This window comes from Palaemon carinicauda, chromosome 22, assembly GCF_036898095.1.
Source record: "Palaemon carinicauda isolate YSFRI2023 chromosome 22, ASM3689809v2, whole genome shotgun sequence".
NCBI lineage: Eukaryota > Metazoa > Arthropoda > Malacostraca > Decapoda > Palaemonidae > Palaemon > Palaemon carinicauda.
Window position 1 is genome coordinate 31,375,863 of NC_090746.1, and position 25,147 is coordinate 31,401,009.

Below are 25,147 nucleotides of genomic sequence, written 5' to 3' on the forward strand. Positions count from 1 at the left end.
CTCTGTCAGCGAATTCAGTGTCTCTGAACCTCTATGCCATAGCATCAGCAGAGTTGCCCGGTTGGGCAGAATGATCCATACCTTAGGCGAAGGTCTTCCTTAGGATCATCGACGGCTTCACCCCCGGCCCCCTCAGTCGATCCTTTCTTGTAAGGAAGGATCTGAGAGGGGATGTCCATAGTCGACCTCTCAGCCCTGATCAAGTTTGTCGAACAAACTTCGGCCAGCGTAGACCAGCAGAATCGATCAGACTGGTAACGAGGCGACAGGACTCCTTTAACCCTGGATCGGAAGGACGGGTACTTTCAGTTTCCATTCCATCCATCTTCCAGGGTGCTCGTCGAATTCAGCCTAAACTGCAAGTATTCCTGCTTATGATGCAGTGTGGCTATCCCGCCGTGGCATAGCAGGTTTGTTTCCCCAGAGAACTCTCCCTGCCTTCCTCTTGGCCGCTCAGGTGCAGACTTCCGCCTCCTCTGCTGTTTGGAGGGCTGGTCAACTCCGGTAGGCTCGGGTTTCGACCTTCTTCAGCGCCGGGAAAAGCTTCCGAATGCTGACCATGAGTGTGGGCTCATGGTATTTTGCTTGGAGCCTTCTCTTCCTCTGCCTCAACATCTGGAGTATCTGGCCATGATATTGAGTCAACCGCCTTACCACGTTGGAAACCCCGCTTCTCGTCCGTCCAGCGAGGTTAAGCAACGTCGGCACTTGGATGGGTGACCACCTGGGGACGCCAGATTCTGTTACCACATCCTCCGAGCCTTCCTTTCGGTTGACTGTGGCAAGACTGAGGAGAGTCGCAGTACCTGTTCTCAGTCAAGCAGAGTTTTCAGCCCTACCTTGGAACGTTTCCTAGTTCTTCTTTCCTCATTGACCCGTTTATAGTCCGAACGGTCGCCTCAGGATAAGTTCCATGTGGGGCGATCCAAGTTCCGGTGGCTTCAGGCAATGTTTAACCGGACTCCCTGGCCCTATGGGACCAGCGGAACTATTAAACCTGCAATGGGTGTTGACCTATGGAGCCTCTTGATGGTAGTGGATATTCTCGTCCTTTCCCCACATTCTTGATGCGGTTCTCGGACTCGTCAAAGGAAAGGGGGGGGGGCATGTTCCGGTCCAGGCCTATGGTCAAGACCTGAAGGATACCTCTCCATCATTCAGGCAGGCTTAAGGGCCTTAGTCTGGCCCCTCTTCAGTCCTACCGCTCCTGCCAAGTCGCCCCGTTGCGTGTCGACTTCATGCTAACCAGCAGGGGACGCATTTTCACACCTTCACATCTTGCAGTAGAGATACCGGGATGATTGAGATTCTCTCAATTCCACCATCGGCTCTCTCATTCCAGGCAGGGGAATGTTTCTCTCAGACTATCCAAGCAGAGCCTCATAGAGAGAGTGTACCTAGGGGTCTTTGACCTTGGGTAACCAGCAAGTGCTGATCTGGGGGACCTGATCGCGACAGCTTGGAACCTCAAGCTTCCGCTAGTTTTCCCCCCAGTCTCAGACCCCGAGACTCTGGCAAGATGCATTCCGGTGATGGTGGGACAACTTCGACGCCTGCGTCTTCCCTCCTTTTTGTCTGCGGACAATGGGTCTCAACAAAACCAGGTTGTCTGTCAACCTTTCAATGGGAGAGCTCCACTGGGACTATGCGCAGAACGGTTTCTGGACCCTCTGCTTCCCCTGACGGAACTCCCGGGAGAGCTTCTCCCACGGCGCAGGCTACTCAAGCAACCACACTGCGACATCTCTCCCGAACCGGGGCGTCGCTTCGGCTTCATGCCTGGAGACACTACGCTTCCTCCTCTAGAAGAGACAACCCGCTACAGTCGCGGTACGGAGGTCGCGTCATCTGCGATAGTCATCCACAGGGGTCTCCCAGGCAAAGTGAAGAGTCTAAGGTGGTTGGTGCCGTGGGAGATATACCTCTTCCCGTGAGGCCTCTTCTCCAGCAATAACGGTCTTATTGCCTTTCGGCGGGAGGAAACTCCTTTCCGCTCTTGGCAATGAAGCCTGTCGCTCAGCCTTTCCCTGACCTTCAGGCTTAAAGGAATAACTTTTCCCTGCCCGCTGGATCTATTCTCGCTCATGCGAAGCTACGATCGTCCCTGCCCTAGTCGGAGGAAGACCTCCAACTTGGAGCATGGCTCGGACTTTTAGTCCTTTAAGAGATCTTCTCAAGACCCTTTTACGACAGGCCTCGGATTGTATTCCGCCTTGGGTCTTCTGCTCACTCTGGCCACGGCCAGTGTGTAAGCAATCTTCTTGGTCTCTTACTACTCCCCCCCTTTCTAAGGAAGAGGGGAAGGCAACATTCAGGCTCGCCCCTGAGTTGTTGGCTAGACTCAGAATCTGAGGGTCCCGACCCTTCGGTCCGATTCATTCAAGATTTTGAGTCTCCATTCTGTGTCTGATGTCCCAAGACCTTCTCTTTCTTGCCAGTACAGGAATCGAGAGGTTAGCGCTGGGAACAGCTGCAGTTTGGCCTCAGTTGCAGCCGATTTGGGAACACAAGGAGGACATGGGGGGAGAGTCACCAGTATACCTCTTCAGCCCGGACTCAAGGACATTCATCTCGACCTGTCTTCAGACCCTCCCCCGTCACGTCTCCCTACAGCACGATGTTGGATACATCGCAACGTCCCTCGCCTTCGAGTAATACTACTCTGTGACGCAGGTGCTACAAGCTGGAGTCTGGAAGCGTCTGATGACCTTCGCAGCCCGCTTCCTGCAGGGCGTGACCCACAGGAGTCTCGATACGTTTTCTATCGCTCTGTGGTGGCTACACAACAGCTGGTCTAACCTCAGGCTCCTTTTTGGACAGGTAGCAGAAGGTTGAGGGCATTGTTATCAGGTTTTAGTCTGCATGAACGAAAGAAGTATGTCTGGCCCTTACTTCTTTCTTCATCATCCCCTCTACGGGGAAGCAGCATCCTGGTCTCTGCATAGCTGACCTCGAACCTCTGCAGGTAAACCATGCTTCCTTGTGTTCCGAGTATTGAGTCAATACTGTCGCGTCCCCCATACCCTGACGAGGTGGTATTGGGAACGTCCTAACCCAGAGTTCCTTCTGGAACTCCAGGTCAACTGCCTAAGACGGGTCACACTTCTTCCTTCACACACAAGCTTACGTAGGCCACATGGTTCCTTGCGGTGCAAGGAACTTGTGAGGTGCAGGGACTCCTTTTCTCGAGTGCGACTCACTCGGATTCTGAGTCCCCGGGTAAAGCCAAAGCCAGTATGGCTGGGGACTTTCCACCCTTCCTAAGGGATAAGTCACCCTTTGTAAATAGCGTGGTTTGTATTTCGGTTACGGAACAAATGACAAATTCGAAGATAATTTGTATTTTTCCTAACCATACAAACCTTAGCTATTTACACATATTTGCCCGCCAGCCCTGTCCCCCAAGACAAGTCCTACCTCTAAGTGAAAGTGAGTATTCACCTGTGTGTGAGGGGGAGGAGGGGTAGCTAGCTACCACTCCCCTACCCCCCCGCTAACTAGCGCGGGGGTAATACACCCTCGTTAAATTCTAATGGCTCGCCATTTCAGCTACGCTAAAAGTAATACCCTTTGTAAATAGCTAAGGTTTGTATGGTTAGGAAAAATACAAATTATCTTCGAATTTGTCATGTTTATTAAAAATAGTGGATTTTGGGCAACGGAGCATGAATTGTAATTGATAACAACTTTTTTTTTTTTTTCACAGGTAACAGCGACGTAGTACACATGTGGTAGCTCGTGAGCTGCCCTCATTACGAGGTAGCAATCGCTGTCAACCTTCAACTTGATGTTCCTCCTTCAAGGGGAACTTATCTCTCTCGTGAGAGAGAGAGAGAGAGTGATTTTTGTTTACGCCTATGCTTTTTTCCCATAGAGCTGGGATAAAGCTTTACTTGGGCTATGTCCTCTTGCGGGAGGACTTTTCTCTCGTTCGCGAGAGATATTTTTTTTTACGCCTACGCTTTTTTCCCACTAGAGCTGGGAGAAAGCTTGCCTTAGGCGATGTCCTCCTTCGGGAGGACTTCTCACTCGTTCGCGGGAGAGAGTTTCTTACGCCAACGCTTTTTTCCCATAGAGCTGGGAGAAAGCTTGTTTTAGGCGATGTCCTTCTTCGGGAGGACTTCACTCTCGTTCGCGAGAGAGAAATTATTAAGCTTATGCTTTTTTCCCATAGAGCTGGGAAAAAGCTTCTCTTAGGCGATATCCTCCTTTGGGAGGACTTCTCCCTCGTTTGCGAGAGAGATATTTTACGCCTACGCTTTATTCCCATAGAGCTGGGAGAAAGCTTGTCTTAGGCGATCTCCTTTGGGAGATTTTCCCTCTCGTTCGCGAGAAATAACTTGTAGGAGCTTGCTGATCCACCAGGGGTGGTGGCGGAGCTTTCTCCGAAGCAGGTTATCCCTACGCTTATGGTTCTCCTTCAGGGGCGGAGCGAGATTCTCTTAAGCGACTTTCTCCTTCGGGAGAACAAATCTCTTATGCGGAGGTATTATCTTGAACCTGCTGGTTCTCCTTGATCCTTCGGGGTCTCGTTCGATCACTCTTTGGGCTGGCGTGATCATTTGAGCCTTCGGGCTCTCGTCATGTTGATCCTGCTGGTTCTCATGACAGTAGGAGTCCTTCGGGACTCCGCTCGAAACCTTTGGGACTCCGCTCGAAACCTTTGGGACTCCGCTCGAAACCTTCGGGTTTCAGTTATGCTGAATCTTCAGGCTCTCGTAACAATGGTAACATTGATCCTTCGGGAACGTGTGCCATCAATCACACCGACCTTTCGGGGTCTCGTGACAGAGGAACCTCGATTCCTCGTTGCGCTGATCCTTCGGGGTCTCGTAACATTAGTTTTGCAGAACCATTGGGCTCTCGTAACTTTTGTCACTCTGACACTTCGGTGTTTTGTGACAGGGAAACTTCGGTTTCTCGTTGCGCTGACCCTTCAGGGTCTCGTAACATTAGTTACGCTGAGCCCTTGGGCTCTCGTAACTTTAGTCACTCTAACACTCCGGTATAGGAGTACACGACCATATTGGCACGCGCGCACGACAGTTTTGGCACGCGCGCACGACCATATTGGCTCGCACGCACGACCAACTTGGCGCTCATGCAATCTGTTGAAGTGCACGAACAACTCTTATGACCCTTCGGGGTCTCACAACGCAGTTCATGCTGAACCTTTGGGTTCTCGTGACCATAGCCATACTTATATGACAGAGTTTTCGGACTCTCGTTGCGCGAAATGTTCACGAGTGCACAAGAGGTTTACTCTCATGACAGAGTTTTCGAACTCTCGTCCCGTGAATTGTTCGCGCGCGCCCATCATCATCAAGAGTTTTATTCTGATGACAGAGGGATGCCTGTTGCCTAAGGGTGTACGAATCTCTACAGGTAACTATGACACAGTTCCTTTGGGTCCTGGTCACGTAACACGATTCCTGGAATTCCATCAGGAATCAGCGACAGAGTTCCTGCTGGTTCTCGGCACAACATCCCTTAAGGTCATGAGAAAGGAATTCACAAATAGATTCTGAACCCCTAGGTTCTCATCCAAATCTCTCTGTTTCCATGATTCAGAGTTTTCTGAAAACTATGGTCGACCCCCCCCCCCCTCTCTACGGGAGGGGTCTTCCAAAGGTGTGACTTGATACGTCACTCTACACTCCCAGGTGATTTCTATATTAGCTAGTCTGGTTTCGACAGCGCCAATCCTTTCGTTTTCGAATGAACCACCGTCATCTTTCCTCCACCTCCCCACTTCGATGGTTTGGTTAGCAGATGGAAATGAGTGGGGAATGAAAAATTCTTTACATTGCAGTTCATTTTCCCTGGCAGGCCTTGCCTGTTTTAGACGGTAGTTTTCTCACTATTGAGAAAGAGTTCGATGGCAACCCCTTTAGGTAAGCAGTCGATGGCAATTATGTCTGGCCTTCTTGAAGCAAACCCCCACATACGAGACTTCTCCCTTTTTCGGGAGACTCGTTCCTGAGAAGTTTTTACAAAACTTCAATGGGTGTTAAAACTTCATGAAGGCCGTAAGCCTTTCCGGAACAGGCACTCAAGCCAAGACAAAACCACGAGGTTATTGTCTTAAACTCGGTTCTACCGTTTGATGAAGGCAGCCTCCCCTATCATTATACCCTGGGTATAACGGCTTGCCTTTTCACACGATAGTCTTCCGAGACTTTTTTATTCTATCCTTATAGGGTTATTGTTTCCAACAATTAGTCCCGAAGGAACATTGTTAACTAATGTTAAAGAACGATAGCAACAGCGTGGGCATCTGTTCATTACGTTATGAACGTTTCAAACCCCGCCCACGGGTAAACAGACATTTGTTTCTGTGTAATAAACCCTGGCTAGCCCCTCACATGCAGAGGAGAGGTAAACCAAAGGGGAAATGATCGTCTTTATAACTGTATACAGTGGAACCTCTACACACGATCGTATCTACATCCGAATTTTCCAACATCTGAAGTAAAATTCGAGCAAATTTTTGACTCTACACCCGAATTTTATTTCGACACACGAAGTAGCAATTTTCGTCGTACCGGTTGTATCCGAATTTTTCGACACGCGAAGTACAATTCGAACACGTTCCGACTCTACACCCGAATGTTTTTTTCGACACCCGAAGTAAACAATACTCGTACGCGTAGTCGGTGCTCATAGCGCCTGAAGTGTTTTTTATTTCCGCCGATAGAAGGCAGCACATCGACCTCGGAGGGACGCTCAATTAGCGCGGCTTGGGTCAGTCCTCTGTTCTCGCCGGCTTCGTGTGGTTGTGCTCTTTGCGTTGTGATATTAACTGTGAATTAATCGTGATTTTTTACGTGCATCCATTAACGATAATTTACGTAAATCATGGGTCCAAAAAGGCTTAGTTTTGCCAGTGGTAGTGGTAGTGGTGAGAAAAGGAAGAAGGAAATGCTTTCTATAGAAATTAAGCAGGAAATTATTGAAAAACATGAGCGTGGCATCCGCGTGAGTGAACTTGCTAAACAGTATGGCCGTAATATGTCGACGATCTCGACAATCCTTAAACAGAAGGAAGCTATTAAAGCAGTGAAACCTTCTAAGGGGATCACTATAATTTCCAAACGCCGTACCCCTATCATAGAAGAGATGGAACGACTTCTACTAGTGTGGATTAAGGATAGAGAGATCGTTGGCGACACCATCACCGAAACAGTCATCTGCGAGAAGGCGCACGCCATCTTTACGGACTTGAAGGAGGAGAGCTCTGTGGGTGATGCTGGGGAGAGTTCAACCGAGCCTTCCTTAGATGATTTCAAGGCATCTCGTGGCTGGTTCGAGAAATTTAAGAAACGGTCCGGGATTCATTCAGTTGTTCGCCACGGAGAGGCTGCTAGTGCGGACACAAAGGCTGCAACTGACTTTGTTAAGAAATTCGAAAATATCGTAAAGGAAGAAGGCTACGTAGAGCAGCAGGTGTTCAATTGTGATGAAACCGGGCTGTTTTGGAAGAAGATGCCGAGTCGAACCTACATCACTGCTGAAGAGAAGAAATTGCCTGGGCATAAGCCAATGAAGGATCGGTTGACTCTTGCTCTATGTGCCAACGCTAGCGGGGACTTTAAAGTTAAGCCCTTGCTTGTTTACCATTCAGAGAACCCTAGGGCCTTTAAAGCACACAACGTCGATAAGGATCAGCTTCATGTTTTCTGGCGATCCAACTCGAAGGCCTGGGTCACTAGGCAATTCTTTGTGCAATGGGTAAACCAAGTTTTCGGTCCTTCTGTGAAGAAGTATCTTCATGAGCAGAAATTGCCTTTAAAGTGCCTGCTATGCCTTGACAATGCACCCGCTCACCCCCCCGGACTTGAAGATGATATCTTCGATGAATTCAAGTTCATAAAGGTGCTGTATCTTCCACCAAATACCACCTCTATCCTCCAGCCCATGGACCAGCAAGTCATCTCTAATTTTAAGAAGCTGTACACCAAGCACTTATTTAAGCAGTGCTTTAATGTCATGCAAAGCACCAACTTAACTTTGCGTGAATTTTGGAGGGGCCACTTCAATATCGTGCACTGCTTAAAGATCATTGATCAGGCTTGGGTGGGATTAACTCGACGGACCCTCAATTCTGCATGGAAGAAGCTGTGGCCTGATGCAGTTTCTCCCCGAGATTTCGAGGGTTTTAACCCCGAACCTGATCCCGTGGTCGGTGCAGCGGAAGCCGTAGAGGAAATCGTCTCCCTTGGCAAGTCCATGGGTCTGGAGGTCGACGCAGATGACGTTACGGAACTCGTCGCCGAACATCACGACGAACTGACGACGGATGAGCTCAAGGAACTCCATGCTATGTCGGAGCACATGAGTGATGACGAGGAAGAGAGCGAGGAGGTAGAACATGTGTTAGGTTCAGCGCAAATAAAAGAGGTGTTAGGAAAATATCAAGACGTGGTCGACTTCATCGACAAATACCATCCAAAGAAATTGCAGGTTTGTCGTGTAGTTTCTCAATTCGATGATGTTTGCCTAACGCACTTTCGAAACATTCTGAAAAGCCGTACGAAGCAATTATCTATCGATGCTTTCTTTAAAAAAACTGCGAAGCGAACTCGCGATGAAGAGGATGTAAGTGAACCGAAGAAAACGGCAAAGAGTGAAGAGGAAGAAAGTGAAACACAGAAAACGGAAAAGAGTGAAGCAAAAGAAATTCAGTCAATTTTAAATGTAAGTGATAGTGATTAAAATTACGTAATCATCAAAAAGAAAAAAAGAAAATGTAAAAAAAAATATAAAATATAAAAATAAAAAAAAAATAAGCTAAGTTATGTTAAAGTTCACTTAGTGTAAGTTAGAATAAGTTACGGTAGTGTTACGTTTATCGTAGTTAACCTCTCTACCTCCTCGCCGTCCGTCCGTCTCCTCTCTCCTCTCTGCGTAGCGAAGACGAACAACACCTGCGCTGGAGTTTCTAAGGTAAAGTGACGCTAAAAACCCGTTTCTTATTTATCATTTTTTGCTAATTCTTCTTATTTACATGTCTATTCTTCTTATTTACATGTCTATTATCTAATTTAGTGTTCATTATTCTCATGGGAAAATTATGTGTAGTAGTTTATTAAGAAGTTATCATAGGTTTTTGGGCTCAACCACGGATTAATCCTATTTCAATGTATTCTTATGGGAAAATTCGTTTCGACATCCGATCAATTTCTACATCCGAAGTTGGTTCTGGAACGGATTAAATTCGTATGTAGAGGTTCCACTGTATTTTGTTTGAGAACATATTCTCTCTCATTCAAGAAAATATTACAGTTAGTCTACGAGCAAATTTCTTTCGGCAATAATGTTGCGATTCGTCCCATATACGTACATTATTCCCGTAACCGGATTCGTTGCAAATGTTTCCTGGAGGCAGAGAATACGCATGCGCTAGCTCAAATGCACAAGTACATATATGCGTGCAAGCGATCTTTCTGCCAATAAGGGCTATATACATCTTCCAATTAGAACTCCGTTCTATTAAGTTGTATATTTATATCCCTTACTGAAACCAGGTTATTCAGTACATTACTTGGCTACTTTCCTGTAACCAGACATACGGCATTTACGTTCTGCCTCCTTATAGGCTTTTTTTCCTTTCCCCCGATCGGAAGTCTTAGTCTCCTACAATAGCTTTGGCTGGAAACTTCTCATAAGCATATCTGGTCCCTAGTAGGGAACATCTAATATAAATGCTAGTTTACCGATTGGAGACGGAGAAGTACGAACGTTTCTTTGTCCTTAGAACGGGAAACCTCCATTACGAACGTTTCCAACGTTCTCCAACTGAGTTCCGGACACGACTTTTAAGTCGAACTACGCATGTATGCTTGTCATGCGCACAGTTCGGTGTTACTACTCCGTAGTAGACTTATGCTCTTTACCCACCCAACAATAGATTGAAGATACGTCTCAATCCCCTCTTGGGTTTGGTTGGATGCGTTCGGTGATTACCGTACAGTCTCTTGTCCGGAAAGCGATCTCTATGGAGATTCGCTATTATAACATAAGCTGTACTGATTAACTGGTTTACCGTTTGGTATCGATCTTATTCGGCCAACCACACTGGATTAGTGGCAGTTGGAGGGAGAACAGACTGTTCCCCTTCGTTGCAAGAACGTGCAATTAGTTACACGTCTCGGCATCATCTCGAGGTGTGTTTATTGCTATGCACTCCCCCCCCTCCTCACCGCTGGACAATCCGCAGATGATGGGTGGCAGACGAGAGCTTCTGCAAAGAGGCCTGTCTTCTCGTCTTCCCTCTGAAGCTGATGCTCTCTATAATACACCAAAAGAGAGAGGGGGGTGGGGGGGCCACATGCCATACCATTCCATCCTCGTCTGTTGGCCCGATTCAGAAAGGTACCAGCATTCACCTCTCTTAGAGAACCATCTTGCAGTACGAAGCCTCAGATGGACAGAGGACAACTAGTTGCCCCCATCTGCTCGCGTCATTCCTGGTATAGGAATGTGCTTGCAAAACCACCCAGATAGTGGGCTCCTAGTGTCTTGGAATCATCTTTTATCCAACAAAGTCTTATCTTTATGGGGTCCCCGACTGTGGTTATGTTCGCAGTGGCCCTGATCTTCAGGCTCCCACTCGACCGTTCCCCAGGCCCTCAAACAAGATGTATTCCAAGATCAATGGGGCGGCCTAGAGGTGTACCTTGTATTTTCCCCCCCATTCGGTCTGGTGAAAAAGTCCTCAGCCAAGTCAGGATAAGCAGGATCTTATCAACAACTCCAAGGCATCACGCAGAATGGTTCCCAGACCTTCTGCAGCCCCTGACGGAGCTCCAATAGCTTCGCTATGGCAACCTGCAGAATGGTTCCCGGACCTTCTACAGCTCTTGACGGAGTTCCGAGGGATCTTCCTCCGCGGCACGATCTTCCGCCACGGCACGATCTTCCAAGCAGCCATATGGTAACGCTTTCCTAAGCTGTAGCTTTGCTTTGACTTCTCGCTTGGGACAATCCTACACCACCCCTCTCAGAGAGGCCTTTCGCAACAGGTTACGGAAAAGATGTCTTGGCACCTCAGACACTTTTCAGCGTCGGTCTTCCAGGCGAAGTGTTCGGTCCTTTGTGACTGATGTCGTGGAAGGGGATTCTCTCCCATCGGTGCCTTTACTTTGAGATAACTTGTCCCCGTCGGATCTCAACCTCCTCCTGGGAATGCGGTTCAGGTCCTTCAGTCTCTGAAGACCCCTCTCTACGAACCTTAGGCCCAGCAGCAGATCGCTTCCTTACACGGAAGACGCCCTTTCTACTCACTTGGACTTTTGACCAAGAGAGTTAGTGTGTTGTATGATCCAACCTCTGATGTCTCCTACTCTAGGAGACGGAGAGAAGTAATCCTCAGCGGCGTCCCTGAGTGGATTGCCAAGACTCAAATCCGAGTGTGCTGTACCCTAGGTGCAGCCCATTTCATATAGAGTCTTCGTTCGGTAACCGGAAACCCATCAACTGGGGTTTTACCCAGTGAGGAGTCTGTAGGGTTACCTTAAAAGAACGATTCCAGCTTGCCCCCGTGTGTCGGCACTGTTGACCAGCACGGGGAAGGTCAAGAGGAGGACCTCAATGTTTTCCTTCCCCTCTGAGATCGGAAGGCAATTGAGGTTACTCTTGATCTAGACTCCTCCATCCTAAGACCCAGAGCTCGTAACATCACTGGCGTTGCTACTTCCCTGGCGTTCAAGAAACTACTCTGTGGTGCAGATACTTTAAGTGGGCATGTGGAAGCATCAATCGACCTTCAAGACCCACTACCTGCAAAGACGTAACCCACAAGAACATGGAGATCTTTTCCATTGGTCCTGTGGTGGTTCCACAACAAATGGTGTAAACACCTCAGGCTCCTTGATGGACAAGTATCAGAGGGTTGAGGGGGGAGGCTACCCGGATTAGTCTGGGATGAATGAGTAAGAATGCCCGGCTCCTTTCTTCCTTTCACCTAAAACAGCTCCACAAGCCTCAGCATAGCTGACCTCATCTCGCTGTTGATAAGACCCATTTCCCTTGTGCCTCCTAAGTATATAAGAATACTTTCTTACGTCCCCAATACCTTTTAGAGGGAGGGTATTAGGTAAGTCTTTAAGAACATTAGGTTCTGTACTCGAGTTCCTATGTTAAAGACAAGCCACACTGTTAGTTCCACTCACACACAAGCTTCTGCAGGCCGCTATCAGTGCATTACCTCATATCGGCACTTGATTTTAGCGAGGGTAGGGTCCCTTATACTTTCGATCACAGATCGAAATAGAGAGGACCCCGGGTCATGACCAAGGCCAGTTGGTGAGGACTTCCTCCCTCCTAAGAGTAAGTCACCCTATTATAAATAGCGAAGGTTTGTATCTGTGTTGGAACAAATAACAAATTTGGAGTAATTTGTATTTGTTCCGTAACCGAAATACAAACCACGCTATTTACATGGAGTATTACTTTCGGCGTAGCTGAAATGACGAGCCATTAGATTTTCAACGAGGGTTAACTACCCTCTCGCTAGTTAGCGAGGGGGTAGGGGAGGGGTAGCTAGCTACCTCTCCCCCCTCACACACCGGTGAACTGATTCACTTCACTTTTGGCTCGGGTGATGATCAGACCTGTCTGTCTCACCCTCGCTTTTTTGACAGCCTTAATTTTTTTGCTTTTTCTTACAGCTCGTGTGCTTGGAAGTTGGCCTCTATCATGCGGAAGTGCCCTGGACTTCCCGACCGCCCTTGTGGAACGTTGATGTCGGCGGTCGAGACCGACCCTCATTTGCCAACGGGTACCGGTCCCTTCGGGGCATAAGGGCTTATCTCCCAATGAGAGTAAGTCCCTTAAGCGCCAGGTGTTACCTGCGCGGTCACGTTCTCCTGCTGTGGACCCTTTGGACTCAACGCGCCAGCGATCTCCTGCAGCCACGTCTTCTCGCCGTAGATCTCCTGCTCGCCTGCACGCCAGCGCTCACCTGCACGTCAGCGCTCTCCTGCTCATCAGGGATCTCCTGTGCGCCAGCTCTCTCCTGCTCGCCAGCTCACATCTGTGCGCCCTGTTCCTGCTGCGCACCTTGCGCGCCCACGATCGCCTACTCGCCAGCGCACATCTGCGCGTCCTGGTCCTGATGCGCTCCATGTGCGCCAACGTTCGCCCGCGCGCCCACGATCTCCGGATCTGGGTGCAGGCAAGGAGGTTGTTCCTTTGCCCCCTTGCCGTCGATCTCCTGCGCGCCCGCAGACCTCGCCCATGCGCCAACCTTTGCCTGCGCGCCATCGCGCGCACTCTCCTGTGCGCTCTTCTAGACCTGTTCGAGTCTCTGCGCGCCCACGAGAAGTCTCCGGTGCAAGCCAGCGAGCGTTCGCCTTTACGCGCCACTTCACCTTCTGGTCCTGCGTTCCAGTTGATACCTCCTGACACCGCCATTACGCGCCAGCGATCTCCCGCGGCCCGCGCGATCTTTCGCCTGCGTGCAAACGCTCTCCAACGCGCCCGCGCGCCCGTACGTCAGATCGCCGAAGGTCTCCTACGCGCCCACGCGCTAACTCGCCTGTGCGCAGTCGATTGCCTTCTCACCCTACGCGCCATCGCTTCCCTGCGCGCCGTCGTTCTCCCGCCCGCCAGCGCTCTCCCTTACAACCGCGCGCACCCTCACCTGCGCGCCCACGCGCACTTTCACCTACTCGCCCACGCACTCACTTGCCCACGCGCACCCGCGCTTTCATCTCCGCGCGCATGTGCGCCAACGTTCGGCCGGGCGCAAACCCGCCATTCTACCATTGCGCCAGCGCGATTCCCGCCGGGTTTCGCAGCACGGGCAACCTTGCGAGTCCTCTGGAGCGCGTACTTCCAGATCATCGTCCTGCACTTGCAGGAGGAGGAAGAATCTTCAGAGAGATCTAAGGCCCTGTGGTGTCTACTCCTAAGGATCGCCCGATCCCCTTCCCTCCAGCGGGAGTTGCTGACACCGAGTCTGTCAGCCGTCAGCCTTGGTTTGGGTCTCTGATCAAAGCGGTCGTCCAGGCTATTAGGCCGGCCCTCGCTGATCTAGGCCTCAAACCAACGGCAGCCTCGTCCCCGCTGAAGAGAAGATGAGGAGTGGACTTCGTGGTGACTTCTCCTAGGGTTAAACTGGCTCCCAAGAAGTCCGTCAGGAAGGCCCCTTCCCCCTCTCAGACGGTTTCTCCTTCTCCTGTGGACGAAGCCTTTCCGTCCTCAGGAGAGTCCAGCGAGGTGAGACATTCTCCCACGGCACCAATGGGAGGAACCCCACCTCGAGTAGGAGAATCGTCTCGTGTAGGAGCAGAGAGGAGCCCTCAGACTTCTTTACTGGAGTCCTGTATCTCTCCTAGGAGGGAGCCCAAGGACTCGAAGACCGTCCCTAAGTCTTCATCCCGGATTCGACCAGAGCCAGCAAGACCCCAGGAGAACGTCCATGTGTCCCCCCAAGTAGAGCAGCTGGGGACAGGAGACTTTGCTGCCAGTCCACAAGGAGGAGAGCTGCATGAGTCGGAGCATGCCTTCTGGCAGGTCCTGAGTCTGATGAGGCAACTCAACAGGTTCGAGGACCCGGAGACCGCCCCTCGCCAAGGCAAGGATACGGTTCTGGACCAAGTCTACGGCACTCAAAAACCTCCGAAGGCCAGTGCGGCTCTGCCCTGGTCCCAGGGGGTTAAGAGCGACAGAGACAAGGTTGAGAGCCAGCTCTCCGAGCTCGCCTCCAAAAGCCGTTCCTCTGCCGGCAACAAACTCCTCCCACCTCCTCGCGTACAACAGAGGAGGTACTTTGAGATCATGGGGGAGTCTTGTTTAGCTCTTCCTCTCCACCATTCTGTGGAAGAGATCACCAGGGGAATTTCTCTTGAGAAAATCTCCGCCCGGCAGGTGACATTCTCGGCTACAGAGATCTTGAGCCAGGAGAAAGTCGCAAAGTGTGCCATGCAGGCCACTTCGTGGCTGGATGTCTGGCTGGGGTCTCTGGGAATCCTGTTGCGATCCGAGGACTTGTCCAAGGAGAGCACCAGGAAGGCCATGGAGACTTTTCTCCTCTCAGGCACGCGCACCATCGAGTTTCTAGCTCACCAAGTTTCGAACTTGTGGGCAAACTCGGTCTTGAAGTGTCGTGATGCAGTGACCGAGAGGTTCCATGCGAAGGTCCCAGCCATGGATGTCTGCAAGCTCAGTCACTCTTCCATCCTTGGAAAGAGCCTGTTTGAACCCAAGGATGTGGAACGGACAGCTGAGAGGTGGAGGAAATCGAATCACGATTCTCTCTTTCAAAGGGCTCTTATATCCAGACCCTACAAGCCTCCAGCACCTCAACAACAACAGCCTCGTCAGTCTAGGACATCGAAACCGGCTCCGGCAGCAAAGGCAAAGGGGTCCAAACAGCAGCCCTTTCCTGTCAAGGACAGGAAGGGTGGAAAGTCCTCCAGGGGAGACAAGAATCCTAGAGGGAGCGGCCGAGGCCGCAAACGCTAGAATTGGCAATCCCCCTGCGTGTCCACCAGTGGGGGGATGCCTGCAGAGTTGCGCATTCAGGTGGCAGCAACTCGGGGCCGATTCCTGGACGATCTCTGTGATCAGCCAAGGATATCGCGTCCCGTTCATAACATCTCTTCCTCCCCTGACAGCGAATCCAGTGTCTTTGAGCTCCTGTGCCATGGGATCGGCAAAGGGGCTAGCCCTTCGGGCAGAAGACGAGACCATGCTCAATAAGGATGCTCTCCAAGAGGTCGTCGACGGCTCCCCAGGCTTTTTCAGTCGACTCTTTCTTGTAAAGAAGGCGTCTGGAGGCTGGAGACCCGTCATTGACCTCTCAGCCCTGAACAAGTTTGTCAAACAAACTCCGTTCAGCATGGAGACAGCAGAGACGGTCAGACTCGCAGTGAGACCGCAAGACTTCATGTGCACACTGGATCTAAAGGACGCGTACTTCCAGATCCCAATCCAACCGTCTTCCAGGAAGTACTTGAGATTCAGCCTAGACAACAAAACCTACCAGTTCAAGGTGCTGTGTTTCGGTCTCTCCACAGCACCACAGGTATTCACCTGAGTGTTCACCCAGATATCTTCGTGGGCACACAGGATCGGCATCCGTCTCCTTCGCTATCTGGACGACTGGCTGTTCCTGGCAGACTCGGGTCTACCCTTCTTCGACACCGAGACAAGCTTCTGGGACTTTGCCAAGATCTAGGGATCATGGTAAATCTCAAGAAGTCTTCTCTGCTTCCATCTCAACGACTGATATATCTAGGCATGATATTGGACACCAATCTTCACAAAGCCTTTCCATCAGACAACAGGATAGCAAGGCTGAGGAGGGTCGCAGAGCCTTTCCTCAGACGGGAAGAGCTTCCAGCCCAATCTTGGTTACGTCTTCTAGGTCACCTGTCCTCTTTGGCCTGTCTAGTTCCAAACGTCCGCCTCAGGATGAGATCCCTGCAATGGCGGCTCAAGTCAGGTGGAATCAAGGCTACGATTCCCTGGACATTCTGGTCCATATGGGGCCTGCGGAACGGACGGACCTGCAGTGGTGGTTAACCTACGGAAACCTTCGAAAGGGAGTGGATCTCCTCGTCCTCCCCCGGATTTGATGCTGTTCTCGGACACGTCAAAAGAAGGGTGGGGGGCCCACGTTCTGAACCACAGGATCTCATGCCGGTGGTCAGAATCAGAAAAGTACCTCCACATCAATCTGCTAGAAATGAAGGCCGTATATCTGGCCCTTCAACAGTTCCAACAGACCCTGGCGGGACACTCTGTGGTGGTGATGAGCGACATTACCACAGTAGTGGCTTATATCAACAAGCAGGGAGGTAGCTTTTCACAACAGCTATCCCATCTTGCAGTAGAGATTCTGAAATGGGCCGAAGTCCACTCGATACCACTATCAGCTCGCTTCATTCCGGGCAAAAGGAATGTGCTCGCCGACAGTCTGAGCAGAGCTTCGGAGATAGTGAGTACTGATTGGTCTTTGGATCCTCTAGTAGCCAACAGAGTCCTGACTTTGTGGGGTTCCCCAACAGTGGACTTGTTCGCGACAGCCTTGAATTTCAAGCTGCCGCTGTACTGCTCCCCAGTCCCTGACCCCAAGGCACTCTGGCAAGATGCCTTTCAACAACGGTGGGACAACATCGACTTCTACGCCTTCCCACCGTTCTGTGATGAGAAGGGTGCTCAACAAGACCAGACTATCGGTCAACCTGTCGATGACCTTGATAGCTCCGCTATGGCATCATGCAGAGTGGTTCTCGGACCTTCTGCAGCTCCTGATGGAACTCCCGAGAGAATTCCCCCCACGACACGAGCTACTCAGGCAACCACCCTGCAACATCTTCCACAAAGCCGTAGCATCGCTTCGGTTTCACGCCTGGAGACTATCCAGCATCTCACAGAGAGAGGCTTTTCGCAACAAGTTGCGGAGAGGATGTCTCGACACCTGCGAAAGTCATCTGCAGGGGTCTACCGGCAAAGTGGAGAGTCTTCTGTGGTTGGTGTCGTGGGAGGGGTATCTCTCCCCTCAATGCCAATATTCCAGCAATAGCGGAGTTTCTTGTATACTTGCGGGAGGAAATGCACCTTTCGGTCTCGGCGGGGAAATGCTATCGCTCAGCCTTAAGCCTGGCCTTCAGGCTGAAAGGATTGGACATTTCCTCCTCGCTGGAACTTTCTCTACTCATATGAAGCTACGAACTTATCTGCCCTCAGTCGGAAGTGAGACCTCCTCCATGGAACGTGGTTCGGGTTCTCAGGGCTCTTAAGAGACCTCCGATCGAACCATTACGCCAGGCTTCTGATCGTCACCTGACTTGGAAGACGGTGTTCCTGCTCGCTCTGGCTTCAGCCAAGCGTGTCAGTGAACTTCATGGTCTCTCGTACGACGTCGCCCATTCAAGGGGATGGGGGGAGGTAACGTTCAGGTTCGTCTCTGAGTTTGTTGCAAAGACTCAAAATCCTGGAGTTCCGGACTCACGGTTCGACTCCTTCAGGGTTTCGAGTCTTCGTTCTGTAACAGATGACCCAGACCATCTCCTACCATGCCCAGTAAGGAGGCTGAGGCGTTATCTTAAAAGAACAGCTGCAGTTCGTCCTCACGTGCAAGCCCTGTTTGTGAGCACAGGAAGAACGAAGAGGAGGGTCACCAAAAATACCATCTCGGCTTGGATTCGAAGGGTCATCCATCATGCCCTGAATCCAGACCCTCCTCCGTCACATCGCCCTAGAGCACACGATGTCAGAGGCATCGCAACGTCCCTGGCATTCAAGAGGAACTTCTCTGTGACGCAGGTGCTACAAGCTGGGGTCTGGAAGCGTCAAACGACCTTCACAGCCCACTACCTGCAGGACGTGACCCACAGGAGCCTCGATACGTTCTCTATCGGTCTTGTGGTGGCTGCACAACAGCTGGTCTAACCTCAGGCTCGTTAATGGACAGGTAGCAGAAGGTTGAGGGCATTGTTACCCGGTTTTAGACTGCATGAATGAAAAAGTATGTCTGGCCCTTACTCTTTTCTTCATCATCCCCTCTCTTGGGGAAAGCAGCATCCTGGGTTCTCTGCTTAGCTGACCTCAAACCACTGCAGGTAAACCATGCTTCCTTGTGTTCCTAGTATTAATATAATACTGTCGCGTGCCCCATACCCTGAGGAGGGTGTATTGGGAATGTCTTAACCTAGATTTCCATCTAAAGGACTTCAGGTCAACTTCCTAGGACGAGTCACACTTCTTTCCTTCACACACACAAGCTTATGTAGGCCGCACGTTCCTTGCAAAGCAAGGAATTTGCGAGGTGCAGGGACTCCTTTTCTCGAGTGCTGCACACTCAGATTCTAAGTCCCCGGGTAAAAGCCAAAGCCAGTAAGGCTGGGACTTTCCACTCTACCTAAGGGTTAAGTCACCCCATGTAAATAGCGTGGTTTGTATTTTGGTTACGGTACATATGACAAATTCGGAGATAATTTGTACTTTTCCTAACCATACAAACCTTAGCTATTTACACATATTTGCCTGCCAGCCCTGTCCCCCGTGAAGTCCTACCTCTAAGCGAAGTGAATCAGGTCACCGGTGTGTGAGGGGGGAGGGGTAGCTAGCTACCCCTCCCCTACCCCCTCGCTAACTAGCGAGAGGGTAGTTAACCCTCGTTAAAAATCTAATGGCTCGTCATTTCAGCTACGCCCAAAGTAATACCCCATGTAAATAGCTAAGGTTTGTATGGTTAGGAAAAATACAAATTATTTCCGAATTTGTAATTTTTCCTAACATACAAACCTGGAGCTATTTATACAAATTGGCCCGCCACCCCGTTCCCCGAGAAGTCCTGCAATAAAGCAAAGTGGTTACTCAGCCGAGAGGTGTGAGTGAGCGGGGTAGCCAGTCTACCCCACCCCCCACCCGCTAACTAGCGGATGGGGTAGTTATCCCTCACTAAAATTATAATGGCTCGTCTTTCAGCTGCGCCGAAAGTAATACCCTATTATAAATAGCTCCAGGTTTGTATGTTAGGAAACATACAAATTATTTTCAAATTTGTTATTTTTATGAAAGATTATTGTAGAGACAGGAAGTAAGGTAATATTTGTCTTGTGGATTTGTTGCTCTTTGCACTCTTATAATACTGTGATTATGCTGAGTTCTTGTACTGAAATTTTAAGATTTTTTCTTCTCCAGAAATAAATGATGCATTGATCAAAATGGGTGAAACGGGAGAAAGTGAAGATATAAACTCAAGTTTCAAGGCTCAACTAGAAGATGATGTCATTAGAGAAGCTTTGACATCAGGCACGGATCTTCGTCAGTATTCTCAGTCAGTTGAAAAAGAGCTTCGACAGGTAAGTACATAGATTTAAAGTTTTCCCATACTAACAAACCTTACGTTATTTATATGGATTATCTTTCAGCAAAACTGGAAGGTAGCCATTAGATTAAAAGTGATAGGTGGCAACCCTGCCTAACCACCTGAGTGGGTAGCCGGGGGTGGCTGGGTGGTACTCAGTCACCTCTATATATACTGTCACGGCCGTGAGCTGCGTCTCCTTTTTTTTCTTTTGGCTTGTAGAGAGTGGCCTCCTTCTCTCTCTCCTCCAAAGGCTGCCATTGACTTTGTAATTTTTGCTTTCTCTTTTCAGGTGTCTTGGGTGCGAGGGTGCTGCGTGCGGTACCTTCATGTCATCGGTGCATATCGACCTGCACTCTCTGTGTCCTTCGTATAGACGGTATCGCTGGGAGCAAGATTCGCCCTGTGAAAAGTGTAGGGAATGGCCTGCCTCCCAATGGGAGAGGTTTTGACGGTACAAAAAGAAGCAGCCTAAATGCAATCTTTCTCCTTTAGGGGCAAGGAAAGTGCGTTTTTCTTCTTCTCACACCCCCAAACCTCTTTCTAAAGCTCCTTCTCATTTGCGTTCTCCCGAGGGGCAATCGAACAGGAGCGCAGACGGCATAACTCCTTGGCAACTCTGGGGTACTAAGGAGTTAGTTGCTTCCCCTAGAGGAGCAACGTCACCTCCAACTGCCGGGAAGCCATTTGACTCGGGGCAAAGTTGTGTTTTGGGCGACCGAAACAGTGTTGTAGCGTTCAGGTTAAATGTACTTGACTGTGCCACTTCAGCCTTGAGCTCTGACCGGTGTCTTAATCTACCATCAGAATGTCGGAAAGGGTTTGCTTTGTAACGTGACTCAGAAAGGAGGATAGTTCCCCCTCTGTAGTATTCGTCTGGTCAGTGAGATGAGGCCTCTGCTCCAGGACTCGACCCTCTTAATGAGAGAATGCCTTGATGAAGTCATTAAGCCTCAGCACGGCATTTAATTCCCGTGCTGAAACTTGGTGACGGGCAAGAGGGCTCTCGAACTTGGGGAAATTGCTCCCCCAGTTCGAATCTAAATTTCTCTCTTTTACCTTTTTCTTTTTCTCAATACTAATTCAACCTTATCCTAATTTCACAAACTTTCTTTAGTCTTGCTTTCCAAACTCTATGAGAAAAATTTCCCTTATTATATGTGTGTATATATTATGTACATATATATTTATTTATTTTTTTTTTCTTTTCTCCTATGGCTTGGATGTTTTCACATCCATTGTAGCCCCGGCGGGGATGTTCATACATCCTTTATTGCTGCCTGCTTTGATGAGTGGGAGGAGGTATCGCGGTTGGGAGGTGTTTGCACTCAAAGCTATATATGAGAGTATTGGATGATTTCAGCCATCCCGAAGATGGTTTGGACCTTTTTGGCGGAACTATTCTCAAGTGTTGGGTCTTCGGAATCCAGGGGGATCCAATGCTTGGGGTAGGACTCTCGGCTTTTGGCCGGAAGCCCGTCATTATAGATATGGGGAGGATGATTCCATAATTTCTTGGTCTCAGTCCTAACAGGCGGGTTCAGCTTACACCTGTGCCTCTATATCTGTTTTGATGCTATCCTTCGGGTAGGGTATGGAGTGGACCATCTGGGAAGTATACTCTCATTGTGCCGATAGTAGAGAGTGCAAATTTCCTTTCCGACGCGTGATGGCCTAACATTCTCGAGCAGGTACATCAAACTAACTCTTTTCCCTCTCTTTACTATTATGGATTCTTTAAGGAACGAACCCCCATCCCCTGGATACGCTGACTCTCCCCCGGCACTGTTGACGACCTCTGCTAATGTGATAAGGGATAGCTCTGTTGATGACCTCGGAACGGGAAAGGACCATTCTACTGATATTTCTAAATCGAGTAATTTGGGTAACACGAGGAAACTTCGAATCCTCCATGTTACACAAATTTCAATAGAAACAAATTATGATGATCTATGTAAAGCATTTGAATGCTATGGATGCATAAAAGAAATAAGGATGAAACTTGAAGCTGAAACTTGGGATTCATGGATATCTTATAGTAGTTATGACGAAGCATTTAGTGCAATAAGTAATTTGAATAATATTAAAATTAATAACTTGAATGTCGCGGCTGCTCTCTGCGATAAGGTACCAAAAGATTTAGATGTGTACAGGCCTGCCGATTGGGTGGAAAAAGGCACAGATTTAGTCATGCCCTCCCAGAGAAATCCAAAACCACCGATGTGGCTTATAGCTGAATCAAAGGGGGTTACAGGGAATTATTTTAAAATATGCAAATTGATTCAGAAAAAAGTAGGAACTATTGCACCAGGCGATATATCTCGTTTCGGAAAAAATAGTTTCCTTATCCATGCCAAATCCAGTACACAGTCGGTAATATTGTCCAATATGAAAATAAATAATGATGACATTAAGTTAGATGTCAAACCCCACCTAAATTTTAGCTACGGAAGGGGCGTAGTTTTTAACAGAGACCTATATGATTTTACAGAGGAGGAGATACTGGCCATGTGTCCATTAAATGTTTGGAAAGTTCATAAAGTCCCAGGTACATCAATGATAATCCTTACATTCCAGGATGCTGATGTACCTTTTCATATTATTATCGAGAACGAAAGGATTAAAGTAAGACCCTTCAAGCAGAAGCCATTGCAATGCTTTAATTGTTTTAAATTTGGGCACCCGTCCAAAGTTTGCAAAAATGAGAAGATGTGTGGTATTTGCTCCAAATCTTACCATGGAGAGTGTGCACTTGGAGCCAGGTGTTTAAATTGCAGCTCGAATCACAAATCCACAGACAAGATTTGCGAGCTATATAAGTTGGAGGAAGCTGCCCTCAACAAATCTAACCTAGAACACATAAGTGTGACCCATGCCAAAAGACTATTAAATAAATCAAATACATATGCTAAGGCATTAAAATCAAACCAACCTAGCACTGCCAATAGCTCAAAAAAAAGTATACTATCTGACAAAATGTCAAATAACGAGGTAACCTTATCACCTCCTGAGGCTTTACCACGGTGTATTAACACTAGGTCATTGCCCATTGCTGTACAGCCTTCAGCCGCCATTACAAAAAGTAATACAAACCTCTCTCAGGCCATGTCCTTGCCTGATCTGATGGAGGTTCCACTTAAGACTAACTTACCTGATGCACCTGTTGTGGGAAAGGTGCAAAAACCTCGAATCCCACCATCTATTAATCGCAAAAGAGAGAGACCTCCATCTCTCTCTCCACCCTCCATTAGAAACGTTAAGGTTATGACATCAAATAAATTTGATGTTTTGTCTGTTGATGTTTCTAATGAACCAGAAGATGGACTGAATAAATCAGAAATTCAAGTTGAGGTCCACCATCCACCTCAACAAATAGATAAAAAGAATACAAAGAAAAACACCAACGTTAAACCCAACATAACAAGACCACCTCTGAAGAAACATACTGGTAATAATGTTACATTAAAAACTGCTAATGGGAAGACCTCATCCAAGATGTCTTCCAGAAATAATCCATAGTTTTCTCCTCCATTTTGCAATGGAACTGTCAGGGTTTGAGGGCGAAATATGAAGAACTTAAGCTCCTAATTCATGAGCATTCCCCCATAATTGTATGTCTACAGGAAAGTATGCTTGATTCTAACACTCCTAGTCCTCGAGAGTATGTTAGCTATAGAACACTTTATAATCAACAAGCAGGGAGCCATGGCGGAAGTCTCATGTACATTCGTCGAGATGTTCCCCAAATACCCATGTCTATATGTACAACCCTGCAGGCAGTTGTTGTACAAATTGATATAGGGAGAAAATATACAATATGCTCTCTGTACTTACCTCCAAATGATAATATTTTATATGATGATTTAGCAGAGGTCATTCAACAACTCCCTCAACCTTTTCTCTTACTGGGAGATATGAATGGTAGACATCCTTTATGGGGTGATGTTTTGGCCAACACAAGGGGCAATATTATCTCATCAATTGTGGAGAATGAGGATGTGGGGCTCCTTAATACAGGAGAGCCCACACACTTTCATGTTCAGACAGGTACTTTGTCATGCATTGACCTTTCAATTGCAAGCTCTAACTGCCTTCTTGATTTTGATTGGAGGACATTAGATGATTGGCATACTAGTGATCATGCACCAATCATTATAAACACCAACAAGGGTCCGCCTTTGCAAAGATCGCCACGTTGGAATCTAGACAAGGCAGACTGGGTTAAATTTTGTGAGCTAAGTGAAATCGAAGGGAGAGCAGAACAGTTTGAAAGTGTTGATGATGCCATAGACCTACTGAATGGAACTCTTCATACAGCAGGAGTCAATTCAATTCCCAAAACAACAGGGTTATTCAAACGACGACCAGTCCCGTGGTGGTCTTCAGAACTAACTGCACTCCACAGAGCCACAAGAAGATCTCTAACACGATTGCGTAGACGCAGAACTGATGAGAATTTAATAATGTACAAGAAATGTAGAGCACAGTTCCGTCGTGCCATGAAAGAAGCAAGGCGCCAGTCATGGATGTCTTTTGTTTCCTCTATTAACAGTAGAACACCACCATCTTCTGTGTGGAGGAAAGTAAAAAAGATAGCTGGCAAATTCACCCCCAACCCACCACCAGTGTTGAAGGTGAATGGCCAGTATGTAACTGAAGCAAATGAAGTTAGCAATGCCCTGGCTAATCATTTTTCAAATGTATCCAGCAAGTGTGAAGGAGCCCCTGGTCACCAGTATAGGAGCACTGAAGAAAAGAAAATTTTAAATTTTGCAACAAGAAGGGAAGAGTCGTATAATTCTCCTTTCACTGAAAGAGAATTTGATTCCGCACTTGCTCATTGCAACGATACAGCCCCTGGACCCGATGAAATTCCATATGCAATGATTAAACATGTACATTTTAATACAAAGCTATTTATTTTAAGCATTATTAATAGAATATGGCATGATCATAGCTACCCAAGTGTTTGGGAACTAGCCATTATTTTAGCCTTTTTAAAACCCGGTAAAGACAAGTTTTTAGCAGCAAACTATCGTCCTATTGCATTGACATCTTGTTTATGTAAAATCATGGAGAAGATGGTCAATGCAAGGCTGATATGGTACCTTGAAAAGAAAGGTATTTTATCACCGATTCAATGTGGATTCCGAAAAATGCACTCAACGACTGATGTGTTGATACGACTTGAGTCATCTATTTGTGAAGCCTTTGCTTCCAAACAGCACCATGTTACAGTATTTTTTGACCTTGAAAAGGCATATGATACCACATGGAGATATGGTATTCTTAAAACCATTCATGAATTGGGATTGAGAGGAG

The 25,147-nt window shown here is 48.3% G+C and overlaps 1 protein-coding gene across 3 annotated transcripts in view; it reads left to right on the top strand.

Moving 5' to 3' along the window:
- Vps52 (vacuolar protein sorting 52) overlaps positions 1 to 25,147 on the top strand; it is a 341,955-nt gene that overhangs the window by 20,265 nt on the left and 296,543 nt on the right. For all 3 annotated transcript variants that reach the window (XM_068346101.1, XM_068346099.1, XM_068346100.1), the window contains exon 2: positions 19,660 to 19,820. In XM_068346101.1, coding sequence (XP_068202202.1) covers positions 19,683 to 19,820 — 138 coding nt within the window. In that variant the 5' untranslated portion in view covers positions 19,660 to 19,682. The remainder of the gene's footprint in view (positions 1 to 19,659; positions 19,821 to 25,147) is intronic.